This window comes from Mobula hypostoma, chromosome 20, assembly GCF_963921235.1.
Source record: "Mobula hypostoma chromosome 20, sMobHyp1.1, whole genome shotgun sequence".
Classification (NCBI taxonomy): Eukaryota; Metazoa; Chordata; class Chondrichthyes; order Myliobatiformes; family Myliobatidae; genus Mobula; species Mobula hypostoma.
Window position 1 is genome coordinate 3,404,366 of NC_086116.1, and position 14,779 is coordinate 3,419,144.

Below are 14,779 nucleotides of genomic sequence, written 5' to 3' on the forward strand. Positions count from 1 at the left end.
TGGCAACGTTGTTAGTAGTGACGATGAGCAGATGGTCCATAGGTCCATCAAAGATGCTGTGCAAGTTTTGTTGTGGAGGACAGCATGTGTATAAATGTCTCTCTCCAGCAGACTTCATCATGACTCCAGTATTTGTACTATTTTTTAATGTTTCTTAATTGTACATATGATTTCTTTGTGTTCTATCGCTGAGCAGCGGTGAACCATCTGATTGGCCTATCAGAGTTCTCCTTGGGAACTAGTTGACTTGATCAGCATTTCTGATCTGGCTATTATTTACCATTGCACTTATATTAAAAAAAAGTTAAAAGGCATATGGTGCGTTGGTCTCTATTACTCAGGGGACAGAGTTCTTGAGTTGAGAGGCTATATTGCAACTCTATAAAACTCTGGTTAGACCACACTGGAACTTGTGTTCCTTTCTGGTCACCTCATTATAGGAAGGACGTGGTTGCAGAGGAGATTTACCAGGATGCTGCCTGGATTAGATAGCATGTCTCAAGGATGGGTTGAGCGAACTTGGGCTTTTCTCTTCGAAGCGAAGGAGGATGAGAGGGCCTTAACAGAGGTGTACAAGATAGTAAGAAGCATAGATTGAGAGGATAGCCAGACTTTTTTCCAGGGCAGAAATGACTAATACCGGGGGCATACATTTGAAGCCTGGAAGCAGCGAGAGGAAAGCACGAGCTGGATGGTGCTGCGGGGGGGGGGGGGGCGCGGCTGCGTCTTTGATGATGGATGCTGCTTTCTTTTGGCAGCGTTCCTCGAGCTGGGGCTTTGCCTATGATGGGCTGGGCTGTATCCATCTTTTTTTTGTAGTTTTTTTTCTGACTAGGCATTAATTCCCAGCATCTACAAGTTTTCATTGTTACTTTTGTGTTATTGTATTGGGGAGAGCAGCTGGAGAAGGGAAGGAGCTGGAAAAGAGCCACCTGAAGATGTGTGGGGGGATGAAAGTTGAGGCACAGCTGGTAAAATGTGAATTTTGGGAAGTGAGTGGGAAATGTACCAGATCAGTCTGGATATATATAGCCAGAGCACAGACCCAGCTGCCTGTGAAAACTATTTCACCATCAGCTGCACGTCATTTCATCATGGTTTTGTAGAGTTGGGAATGCAAGTTTATTTCATGGTGCCTTCCCTTTCCCGCATGCCCCTCCCTCAGTTTGAATTCAAAATTACCCTGATGTAGTACAGGAATGGCTTTGAATGTAGCACTGTTTAATTGTGATTTGGCATGATCCCTTTGAGCTCCAAATCTGATTGTCTCTGTGGCGCAGTAATCGGAGTGGACAACTGATGTTTCTTCATGGAATTCCAAAAGGTGTTCGATAAAGGTCTGCATTTTTACTTTTATTTTATTTTAGCAATACAGCATGGAGTAGGCCCTTCGGCCCTTCCAGCCATGCTGCCCCAGCAACCCTACAACCCCGATTAACCCTAACCTCATCACGGGACAATTTACAATGACCAGTTAACCTACCTGGGACATCTTTGGACTGTGGGAGGAAACTGGAACACCTAGAGAAAATGATGGGAAAGATGTGCTGAGACACCTTACAGAACCCCGACATTGTAGTAATCGCTCGGTTCCTGCGGCCGAGACATTGTACTAATCTCTGGGTCACTGTGACCCCGACACTGTACTAACCTCCCAGTTACTGTGGCCCCGACACTGTACTAACCTCTCAGTTACTGTGGCCCTGACACTGTACTAATCTCTGGGTCACTGTGACCCCGACACTGTACTAACCTCCCAGTTACTGTGGCCCCGACACTGTACTAACCTCTCAGTTACTGTGGCCCCGACATTGTACTAATCTCTCGGTCACTGTGACCCCGACACTGTACTAACCTCCCAGTTACTGTAGCCCCGACATTGTACTAATCTCTCGGTTACTGTGACCCCGACATTGTACTAATCTCTCTGTTACTGTGGCCCCGACACTGTACTAACCTCTCAGTTACTGTGACCCCGACACTGTACTAACCTCTCAGTTACTGTGGCCCCGACACTGTACTAACCTCCCAGTTACTGTGGCCCCGACACTGTACTAACCTCTCAGTTACTGTGGCCCCGACATTGTACTAATCTCTCGGTCACTGTGGCCCCGACACTGTACTAACCTCTCTGTTACTGTGGCCCCGACACTGTACTAATCTCCCTGTTACTGTGACCCCGACACTGTACTAACCTCCCAGTTACTGTGGCCCCGACACTGTACTAACCTCTCAGTTACTGTGGCCCCGACACTGTACTAACCTCTCAGTTACTGTGGCCCTGACACTGTACTAATCTCCCTGTTACTGTGGCCCCGACACTGTACTAACCTCTCAGTTACTGTGACCCCGACACTGTACTAACCTCTCAGTTACTGTGACCCCGACCTTGTACTAACCTCTCAGTTACTGTGACCCCGACACTGTACTAATCTCCCTGTTACTGTGGCCCCGACACTGTACTAACCTCTCAGTTACTGTGACCCCGACATTGTACTAACCTCTCAGTTACTGTGGCCCCGACATTGTACTAATCTCCCTGTTACTGTGGCCCCGACATTGTACTAATCTCTCGGTCACTGTGACCCCGACACTGTACTAACCTCCCAGTTACTGTAGCCCCGACATTGTACTAATCTCTCGGTTACTGTGACCCCGACATTGTACTAATCTCTCTGTTACTGTGGCCCCGACACTGTACTAACCTCTCAGTTACTGTGACCCCGACACTGTACTAACCTCTCAGTTACTGTGACCCCGACATTGTACTAACCTCTCAGTTACTGTGACCCTGACACTGTACTAATCTCCCTGTTACTGTGGCCCCGACATTGTACTAATCTCTCAGTTACTGTGACCCCGACACTGTACTAACCTCTCGGTTACTGTGACCCCGACACTGTACTAACCTCTCGGTTACTGTGACCCCGACACTGTACTAACCTCTCAGTTACTGTGACCCGACATTGTACTAACCTCTCAGTTACTGTGACCCCGACATTGTACTAACCTCTCAGTTACTGTGACCCCGACATTGTACTAACCTCTCAGTTACTGTGGCCCCGACACTGTACTAACCTCTCAGTTACTGTGGCCCCGACATTGTACTAATCTCCCTGTTACTGTAGCCCCGACATTGTACTAATCTCCCTGTTACTGTAGCCCCGACATTGTACTAATCTCCCTGTTACTGTGACCCCGACACTGTACTAACCTCTCAGTTACTGTAGCCCCGACACTGTACTAACCTCTCGGTTACTGTGGCCCCGACATTGTACTAACCTCTCAGTTACTGTGGCCCCAACATTGTACTAATCTCCCTGTTACTGTAGCCCCGACATTGTACTAATCTCCCTGTTACTGTAGCCCCGACATTGTACTAATCTCCCTGTTACTGTTACTGTGACCCCGACACTGTACTAACCTCTCAGTTACTGTAGCCCCGACATTGTACTAATCTCCCTGTTACTGTGACCCTGACACTGTACTAACCTCTCAGTTACTGTGGCCCCGACATTGTACTAATCTCCCTGTTACTGTGGCCCCGACATTGTGCTAATCTCCCTGTTACTGTGGCCCCGACATTGTACTAATCTCTCAGTTACTGTGGCCCCGACATTGTACTAATCTCCCTGTTACTGTGACCCCGACACTGTACTAACCTCTCAGTTACTGTGGCCCCGACATTGTACTAATCTCCCTGTTACTGTAGCCCCGACATTGTACTAATCTCCCTGTTACTGTAGCCCCGACATTGTACTAACCTCCCTGTTACTGTGGCCCCGACTTTGTACTAATCTCTCGGTTACTGTGACCCCGACACTGTACTAACCTCTCAGTTACTGTGGCCCCGACATTGTACTAATCTCCCTGTTACTGTAGCCCCGACATTGTACTAATCTCCCTGTTACTGTAGCCCCGACATTGTACTAATCTCCCTGTTACTGTGGCCCCGACTTTGTACTAATCTCTCGGTTACTGTGACCCCGACATTGTACTAATCTCTCGGTTACTGTGACCCCGACTTTGTACTAATCTCTCGGTTACTGTGGCCCCGACATTCTACTAACCTCTCGGTTACTGTGACCCCGATATTGTACAAACCGCTCGGTTACTGCGGCCCCGATGTTGTAGTAATCTCTCAGTTACTGTGGCCCCAACGTACTAATCTCTCTGTTACTGTGACCCCAACATTGTACTAATCTCCCTGTTACTGTGGCCCTGACATTGTACTAATCTCCCTGTTACTGTGCCCCGACATTGTACTAATCTCCCTGTTACTGTGGCCCCGACTTTGTACTAATCTCCCTGTTACTGTGGCCCTGACATTGTACTAATCTCTCGGTTACTGTGGCCCCGACATTGTACTAATCTCTCGGTTACTGTGGCCCCGACGTTGTAGTAATCTCTCGGTTACTGTAGCCCCGACATTGTGCTAATCTCCCTGTTACTGTGGCCCCGACATTGTACTAATCTCTCTGTTACTGTGGCCCCGACATTGTACTAATCTCCCTGTTACTGTAGCCCCGACATTGTGCTAATCTCCCTGTTACTGTGGCCCCGACATTGTACTAATCTCTCTGTTACTGTGGCCCCGACATTGTACTAATCTCTCGGTTACTGTGGCCCTGACGTTGTACTAATCTCCCTGTTACTGTGGCCCCGACGTTGTACTAATCTCTCGGTTACTGTGGCCCCGACATTGTACTAATCTCTCGGTTACTGTGGCCCCGACGTTGTAGTAATCTCTCGGTTACTGTAGCCCCGACATTGTGCTAATCTCCCTGTTACTGTGGCCCCGACATTGTACTAATCTCTCTGTTACTGTGGCCCCGACATTGTACTAATCTCTCGGTTACTGTGGCCCCGACATTGTACTAATCTCTCAGTTACTGGATTTGCTGTAAATACTTGGGCAACATGGACATAGAGGGAGGCAGACCCGATGTCTCAGGTCAATGATCTATCAGACAAGGCAGGACGTAGTAAATAAATTGAAAAGGACACAGACAGAAGGAAGGGCAATCACAGGGCAACTGAAATGTAATGTGGAGTAGTGTGATCTACTCTGGAAGAAAGAATGAGAAGCAATGTATACCAAATTGTTTCGTTATAACAGGGTAAAATGCAAGAGATCTGAGGGGCTTCTACACCAATTTTTGAAAGTAGGACAAGATGAAAAGACTTCTTGAGAATGGGTACAGGAACGTGATCTTTATAACAGGCTGCGGAAGTGTAAACCATGCTTTTGGACCTCAGAGTATTGTATCAAGGTGTGAGTACCCCAGTTTAAGGAGTGAAGAGAATACCATCTATACATTTGCTGATGTCTCAACTATAGTTTGCAAAATTTCTGATGGTGATGAGATGGAGCACGGGAGCAAGATTTATTAGCTAGTTGAGTGATGACGCAGCAACAACCTTGCATTCAGTGTCAGTAAGAACAAAGAGCTGACTGGGGACTTCAGAAAAAGTGAGACAAGGGAACACATGCCAGTCCTTGTAAAGGGATCAGAAGTGGAAAGAGTGAGGATTTTCACACTCCTGGACGTCAATATCTCTGAAGATATATCCTGGGCCCAACACATTGATGCAGCTAGTCCTGATGCAGATATTTGTAGTAAGCACAAGGTTGTGATTGTGGGAGATTTTAATTTTCCAAACATAGAATGGAAAGCCCATTCTGTAAAAGGGCTGGATGGTTTGGAGTTTGTCAAATGTGTGCAAGATAGTTTTTTGCAGCAATACATAGAGGCAGCCACTAGAGAAGGGGCAGTGTTGGATCTCCTGTTAGGGAATGAGATAGGTCAGGTGACGGACATATGTGTTGGAGAGCACTTCAGGTCCAGTGATCACAATGCCATTAGTTTCAGTATAATTATGGAGAAGGATAGGACTGGATTTAGGATTGAGATTTTTGATTGGAGAAAGGCTAACTTTGAGGAGATACGAAAGGATTTAGGAGTGGATTGGGACAATTTGTTTTATGGGAAGGATGTAACAGAGAAATGGAGGTCATTTAAAGGTGAAATTTTGAGGGTTCAGAATCTTTATGTTCCTGTTAGGTTGAAAGGAAAGGTTAAAAGTTTGAGAGAGCCATGGTTTTCAAGAGATATTGGAAACTTGGTTCGGAAAAAGAGAGGGATCTTCAATAAATATAGGCAGCTTGGAGTTAATGAGGTTCTTGAGGAATATAAAGAAAGTAAAAAGAATCTTAAGAAAGAAATTAGAAAAGCTAAAAGAAAATACGAGGCTGCTTTGGCAAGTAAGGAGAAAATAAATCCAAAGGGTTTCTACAGTTATGTTAGTGGCAAAAGGATAGTGAGGGATAAAATTGGTCCCTTGGAGAATCAGAGTGGACGGCTATGAGCGGAGCCAAAAGAGGTGAGGGAGATTTTGAACAATTTCTTTTCTTCAGTATTCACTAAGGAGAAGGATATTGAATTGTGTAAGGTAAAGGAAACAAGAAAGGTAGTTATGGAAAGTATGACAATTAAAGAAGAGGAAGTACTGGCACTTTTAAGGAATATAAAAGTGGATAAGCCTCCGGGTCCGGACAAGATATTCCCTAGGACCTTGAGGGAAGTTAGTGTGGAAATAGCAGGGGCTCTGACAGAAATATTTCAAATGTCATTAGAAACAGGGATGGTGCCCGAGGATTGGCGTATGCTCATGTGGTTCCATTGGGTTCTAAGAGAAAACCTGACAATTATCGGCCTGTGAGTTTGACATCAGTAATTAATGAAAAGTATTCTTAGAGATGGTATACATAATTATCTGGATAGACAGGGTCTGATTAGGAACAGTCAACATGGATTTGTGCGTGGAAGGTCATGTTTGATGAATCTTATTGAATTTTTTGATGAGATTACTAGGAAAGTTGACGAGGGTAAAGCAGTGGATGTTGTCTATATGGACTTCAGTAAGGCTTTTGACAAGGTTCCACACGGAAGGTTAGTTAGGAAGGTTCAATCGTTAGGCATTAATATTGAAGTAGTAAAATGGATTCAGCAGTGGCTGGATGGGAGACGCCAGAGAGCGGAGGTGGATAACTGTGTGTCAGATTGGAGGACGGTGTCTAGCAGTGTGCCTCAGGGATCTGTACTGGGTCCAATATTGTTTGTCATTACATTAAATATCTGGATGATGGGGTGGTAAATTGGATTAGTAAGAATGCAGATGATACTAAGATGGGAGGTGTTGTGGATGATGAGGTAGGTTTTCAAAGCTTACAGAGAGATTTAGGACAGTTAGATGAGTGAGCTAAAAGATGGTAGATGGAGTTTAATGCTGAAAAATGTGAGGTGCTACATTTTGGTAGTGCTAATCAAAATAGGACATACATGGTAAATGGTAGGGCATTGAAGAATGCAGTGGAACAGAGGGATCTAGGAATAATGGTGCATAGTTCCCTGAAGGTGGAATCTCATGTGGATAGGGTGGTGAAGAAAGCTTTTGGTACGCTGGCCCTTATTAATCAGAGCATTGAGTATAGGAGTTGGGATGTAATGTTGAAATAGTATAAGGCATTGGTAAGGCCAAATTTGGAGTATTGTGTACAGTTCTGGTCACCAAATTATAGGAAAGATGTCAATAAAATTGAGAGAGTACATAGGAGGTTTACTAAAATGTTGCCTGGGTTTCATCTCCTAAGTTACAGAGAAAGGTTGAACAAGTTAGGTCCTTATTCTTTGGAGCGTAGAAGGTTGAGGGGGAACGTGATAGAGGTGTTTAAAATTATGAGGGGGATTGATAGAGTTGACGTGGATAGGCTTTTTCCATTGAGAGTGGGGAAGATTCAAACAAGAGGATATGAGTTGAGAGTTAAAGGACAAAATTTTAGGGATAACATGAGGGGGATCTTCTTTACTCAGAGAGTGGTAGCTGTGTGGAACAAGCTTCCAGCAGAAGTGGTTGAGGCAAGTTTGATGTTGTCATTTAAGGTTAAATTGGATAGATATATGGACAGGAAAGGAATGGAGGGTTATGGGCTGAGTGCAGGTTGGTGGGACTAGGTGAGAGTAAGAGTTCGGCACGGACTAGAAGGGTCGAGATGGTCTGTTTCCGTGCTGTAATTGTTATATGGTTATATATGATTATGGGACCACTGACGCCAGGCAATCTCTGAAGGATATTGATAATGGCTGGGGTCACTTGTCTTGTAACGACACTGCCCTGAAGTGCCCTGCCACTACACTTCTGTAGGAAAAACTTGCCAAGAACAATTATGGTCATGCAAAGAGCAACAGCGTGAAGGGCGTCTTCCCAACAGGAAATGATCCTTCACGCGGTAGACGAAGGAAGACCATGCTCGCCCATGTCATATGACGTGGCACAGAGTGATGTTGATTGATTATTATTATTTCTTTTTGTATTATCTTTTCCACACAGGTTGAACGCCCAAAGGGTCTCGGCCTGAAATGTCGACTGTACTCTTTTTCCATAGGTGTTGCCTGGCCTGCTGAGCTCTTCCCTTTTGTGTGTGTTGCTTGGATTTCCAGCGTCTGCAGATTCTCTCTTGTTTGAAATTGGATTAGACATTGGCTTTGTGGGAGAAGCCAGAGAGTGGTGGTAGATGGTTGCTTCTCTGACTGGAGGCCTGTGACTAGTGGTGTGCCACAGGGATCGGTGCTGGATCCATTGTTGCTTGTCATCTATATTAACAATCTGGATAATAACGTGGTTAACTGGATCAGCAAATTTGCAGGTGACACCAAGTTTGGGGGTGTAGTGGACAGGGAGGAAGGCTATCAGAGCTTGCAGAAGGATCTGCACTAGGTGGAAAAATGGGCTGAAAAATGGCAGATGGAATTTAATGTAGGCAAGTGTGAGGTTTTACACTTCGGTAGGACCAACCACAGTAGGTCTTGCACAGTGAGCGGGTGGGCACTGAGGAGTGTGGTAGAACAAAGGGATCTGGGAATACAGGCCCATAATTCATTGAACGTGTCACAGGTAGATAGGGTCGTAAAGAAAGCTTTTGGCACAATGGCCTTCAGAAATCAAAGTACTGAATACAGAAGCTGGAATGTTCTGCTGAAGTTGTATAAAACATTGGGGAGGCCTAGTTTGCAGTATTGTGTATAGTTGTGGCACCTACAAAAAAAGGTGTAAACAAAGAGTGTAGAGAAAATTTATGAGGATGTTGCCCTGTCTGGAGGACCTGAGTTGTAAGGAAAGATTGAATAAGTTTCTCTGTAACTTAGGAGATGAAACCCAGGCAACATTTTAGGAGGTTGATTAAAATGTTGCCTGGGTTTCATTTCCTAAGTTACAGAGAAAGGTTGAACAAGTTAGGTCTTTATTCTTTGGAGCGTAGAAGGTTGAGAGGGAACTTGATAGAGGGGTTTAAAATTATGAAGGGGATAGACAGAGTTGACGTGGATAGGCTTTTTCCATTGAGTTAAGGGGAGATTCAAACAAGAGGACATGAGAGTTAAAGGGCAAAAGTTTAGGGGTAACATGAGGGGGAACTTCTTTACTCAGAGAGTGGTAGCTGTGGAACGAGCTTCCAGCAGAAGTGGTTGAGGCAGGTTCGATGTTGTCGTTTAAAGTTAAATTGGACAGATACATGGACAGGAAAGGAATGGAGGGTTATGGGCTGAGTGCAGGTCGGTGGGACTAGGTGAGAGTAAGAGTTCGGCACGGACTAGAAGGGTCGAGATGGCCTGTTTCCGTGCTGTAATTGTTACATGGTTATATAGGTTAGGACTATATTCTTTAAAATGGAGAAGATTGAGAGATGATTTGATACAGGTATACAAAATTACGTGGGGTATTTTTTTTGTGTGCCATACTCTGCCAGAGCCTCAGTGACTACTTTTTCAAGTGCTTGTCTTGGAGGAAGGATTCTGTGAGTGGTCCCCCCGTCGCAGTTTTTTTTTACGAGGCTGAGTTGCGAGCTCGACACTCAACCCGGCACGGATGGAAAGCGTGCCCGGGAGCGGCCCGACTGGGTTCGAACCCGGGAACCTTCGCTCTGGAGTCTGGCGCTGATGTCACTGCGCCACCAGACCTGGGGTATAGATAGGGTAAATGCAAGCAAGCCTTTTCCACTGAGATGGGGTGGGATTACAACCAGAGATCATGGGTTAAGGATGAAAGGGGAGACATTTAAGGGGAACATGAAGGAAAACTTCTTCACTCAGAGGGACGTGAGAGAGTGCACAATTGGTGCATGCGAGCGCAATTTCGATGTTTAAGAGAAGTTTGGATAGTAGGGATATAGAGGGCTGAGGTCCCGGTGCAGGTCGATGGGCCAAAGGGCCAGTTTCTGTGCTGTATGACTATTATGGATTTATTGAGTATACCCACAAGAAATGCATATGGTGACATATATATACTTTGATAATAAATTTACTTTGAACTTTGATACTCAGTGGCATTATGGATTTTTCTAGTCTGGCCCACCACTGGAAGGCACTGCAGAAATACGGTACTGATGGAATGAGCCACCCTTTGCCATCAACAAAAGCAGATTCATAAATGCTTTTCAAAGAGAATTGGGTGGTTAATTTTCTAGACCATGGGTAGGAAAAGAACAGTGGAAGAATTGGCAATTTCCTCTGAAGCAACACACACACAAAATGCTGGTGAACGCAGCAGGCCAGACAGCATCTCTAGGAAGAGGTACAGTCGACGTTTTGGGCCAAGACCCTTCATCAGGACTAACTGAAAGAAGAGCTAGTAAGAGATTTGAAAGTGAGAGGGGGAGGGGGAGATCTGAAATGATAGGAGAAGACAGGAGGGAGAAGGGATGCAGCTAAGAGCTGGAAAGTTGATTGGCAAAAGGGATACAAGGCTGGAGAAGGGAGAGGATCATGGGATGGGAGGCCTGGGGAGAAAGAGAGGGGGAGTGGAGCTCAGAGGAAGATGGAGATCAGGCAAAGAGTGATAGTGAGAGGGACAGAGGGAGAGAGAGAGAAAAAAGGGAATTTTAAATAAATAAATAAATAAATAAATAGGGGCCAGGGTAATAAGGGGAGGTGGGGCATTAACGGAAGTTAGAGAAGTCAATGTTCATGCCATCAGCTTGGAGGCTACCCAGATGAAATATGAAGAATATTCCTCCAACATGAGTGTGGCTTCATCTTTACAGTTGAGGAGGCCGTGGATGGACTTATCAGAGTGGGAATGGGAAGTGGAATTAAAATGTGTGGCCACTGGTAGATCCTGTTTACTCTGGCGGACAGAGCGTAGGTGTTCGGCGAAACGGTCTCCCAGCCTGTGTAGGGTCTCACCAATGCTCTTCTGAAGTATTGACACAGCACAAGGTGGCAGGTCTGCCTATCTCTGCTGTGACCTTATCATGGTCTGAGCAACTAACTCTGCTCAAGACAATGCAAACTGACAATGGGGAGGAACCAGGAGACACCAGGGAAAGATGGAGTGGAGGGAAGGGGAGGATGGATGGATGGAGAGAGAGAGAGAGAAGGTGGAGGAGACGGGGGTGACGAGGGGAAGGAGAGGGGCATTATTAAATGGATAACAGGCACTGCTTCAGGAACTCTGTGATGTGAGATTACACCCTTGTGCTCATGCTGGGGCTGTACCATCCACTGCAGTATATTATATTTTGTACCCTGAACCTTGCTGAGTACTGAGAGCCATTTGATTTCATAATGTCAAGTTGGGGCCAACATTGAGTAGAAACTGTTCTCTTCGCCCCTAGTGGAGGAGGGAGGTTCAGCTGAGAACATAGAACATAGAATAGTACAGCACAGTGTACAGGCCCTTCGGCCCACAGTGTTGTGCCAACCCTCAAACCCTGCCTCCCACATAACCCCCCACCTTAAATTCCTCCATATACCTGTCTAGTAGTCTCTTAAACTTCACAAGTGTATCTGCCTCCACCACTGACTCAGGCAGTGCATTCCACACCCCAACCACTCTCTGAGTAAAAAACCTTCCTCTAATATCCCCCTTGAACTTCCCACCCCTTACCTTAAAGCCATGTCCTCTTGTATTGAGCAGTGGTGCCCTGGAGAGGAGGCGCTGGCTATCCACTCTATCTATTCCTCTTATTATCTGGTACACCTCTATCATGTCTCCTCTCATCCTCCTCTCCAAAGAATAAAGCCCTAGCTCCCTTAATCTCTGATCGTAATGCATACTTTCTAAACCAGGCAGCATCCTGGTAAATCTCCTCTGTACCCTTTCCAATGCTTCCACATCCTTCCTATAGTGAGGTGACCAGAAATGGACACAGTACTCCAAGTGTGGCCTAACCAGAGTTTGATAGAGCTGCATCATTATATCACGACTCTTAAACTCTATCCCTCGACTTATGAAAGCTTACACCCCATAAGCTTTCTTAACTACCCTATCCACATGTGAGGCAACTTTCAGGGATCTGTGGACATGTACCCCGAGATCCCTCTGCTCCTCCACACTACCAAGTATCCTGCCATTTACTTTGTACTCTGCCTTGGAGTTTGTCCTTCCAAAGTGTACCACCTCACACTTCTCCAAGTTGAACTCCATCTGCCACTTCTCAGCCCACTTCTGCATCCTATCAATGTCTCTCTGCAATCTTTGACAATCCTCTACACTATCTACAACACCACCAACCTTTGTGTCATCTGCAAACTTGCCGACCCACCCCTCTACCCCCACATCCAGGTCGTTAATAAAACTCATGATGGGTGATGGAACTACCACCTTTCACTTGTTGAAATGGAATGGGTTTGAAGGTCTAGCTGCTTTGTAAACTCGTATTTTTCTACAGCAAGAGCTTTGAGCATTAACAGTCTTAACGTTGTCCTATTTTTCTGCCCGCAGTTTCCAAGCTTGGTAAATGGACATGTGCCGATTCCCATGCCCAGTTTGGACGGAGTTTCTCCCTTGCTGCTTTCATCAAACGCTCAGAAATCATGATACTGCCTTAATGAAGGAACAAAAGGGACCAATAAATACCAAAACGTAGAGCAATATTCAGCTATTATTTGTATCAGTGATGTTGCATCACTGGTATGAATTTGTCAATCATATTATGAAGTATAGATTAAATGCCTTTTACATGTTTTGATTAGTTTTGTTCCCAGTGTTTTATAATGAAGTTGGCAATAAATATATAACCTTTTCCTGTACTTTGCGTTTTATGCACCGTGCTTTTAATGAATGTTAACCAGCTGTGCCTATGCTTAGTATGTGTAACTTGTAAATGAACAGTAAACCTGTTGTAATGGCAAGTTATTAGCATTATTAAATAATTGAAACTTTGTATCAGTTTTCAATTATTGGTTATTAAAGGACGATACTATGTATTAGCAAAACAGATTAATGTTATTTTCAGTGTAAGTTTTTTAAAAGAGAAAACTTTTCAGTTTGTTTTATATATGGGTTTGCCTTGTCTCTGTATTTTGGCTACAGGTTTGTAATTGACATATTTCAATAAAACTTTACAAACTTTAATTCTTGCCTTTATATTTCCCCGTCAAGTAGCAACAAAGTACCAAGATAATTAATGAATACAATTCTAGCAAAAGAAGTTAAAATTGCCGTGTAATGTAAAATTACTGAAGCAAAAACTATCCTAGCTATCAACAGTTAAAAACAGCAAGCTTGCAATAAGTCTTATCTTTGCTTCATAACAGGAACTAAATTTACGTTATTTTTACCCGGTGAAAGTGGAGAGATGACTTGGTCCTGCCAATAATATATTCGGTAACTAAATTCCAGTGACCCGGTTTCAGTCCTGAGCAGCCCTCGCTGTTATCACATGGCTTTCCCCAGTTTCCTCCCACACCCCAAAAAACGTGTATTTGTAGGTTAATTGACCAATGTAAATTGCTCAGTACGTGTGTGTGACTAGTAGAATCTGGGGACAATTGGTAGGCAAGAAGAGAGATTAAAATAGGATTAGTGTAGGGTTGATGTTTGTATTGGATTTGATGGTGTGTGATGTATCGCTCTAGTCTAATGAGGTTCAGTCTATTATTACAGAAGGATGATGCCCAAGAGCTCTGGTGATGGTCTGTGTGTAAAACTGATAATCTGGTGGTGTCCTGACAGATTCTCCAAACTACCAGAGTTGTAGAGTAAAAGAACACCACAGTGCATCTCGTCCATGCTGAACTATTATTCTGTCCCGCCTCACCCAGGATGCCAAAACATGGACGATTCGATGCAGCAGCTGTGATTGAAATCAAACACTCTCATTTTAGCCTGCCACAGCTGAGAATCGTAACTGCATCTAAGAGGTGTACGTCAGTATCAACGTTTTAATGTGATTAAACAACGTATCGCTGCTCAAAACCAACAGAAATATATTGGACTGTCCCTTTAAGCCACAGGTGGAAGCTCTGGACAAACGGTGTGCTTTTGAAAAAACCGTTTTCAACTCCCAATACCAACTATCTTGCTGGCAAACATGTAGTCTCTGGTAAATAAAATTCACTGTCTCAGACCTAGGGTGTTGAATGAGGGGGAAGTTAGGAATGCTTGTATCATTTGTTTCATGGAATCTTGGTTAACCCTGTTTGTGCTGGACGCAACAATTCAAATAGACGGGTTCACTATACACATTCAAGATAGGTCTGTCAAGTCTCTCAAAGCAGAGGTGGGGGTATATGCTTCATGGTCAGTTCCTCGTGGTGTACAAATGTAGCAGTCCTGTCCCAATTCTGTTCACCAGATCTGGAATATCTCGCAATGAAGTGCTGTCCATTTTACCTGCCATGGGAGATTTCAGTGATCTTTTGGTAGTGGTGTACATTCCACCTCATACCAATGTCAGACAGGCTCTAGACAAACTGAGTGACGTAGTCAACAGGCATGA

The 14,779-nt window shown here is 44.7% G+C and overlaps 1 protein-coding gene across 3 annotated transcripts in view; it reads left to right on the top strand.

The window, feature by feature from the left end:
- The window catches only part of elk3 (ETS transcription factor ELK3), a 51,777-nt gene extending 38,399 nt beyond the window's left edge, over positions 1-13,378 (top strand). For all 3 annotated transcript variants that reach the window (XM_063072250.1, XM_063072248.1, XM_063072249.1), the window contains one exon: positions 12,781-13,378. In XM_063072250.1, the coding sequence (XP_062928320.1) occupies positions 12,781-12,876 (96 nt within the window). In that variant the 3' untranslated portion in view covers positions 12,877-13,378. The remainder of the gene's footprint in view (positions 1-12,780) is intronic.
- Positions 13,379-14,779: the final 1,401 nt, after the last annotated feature.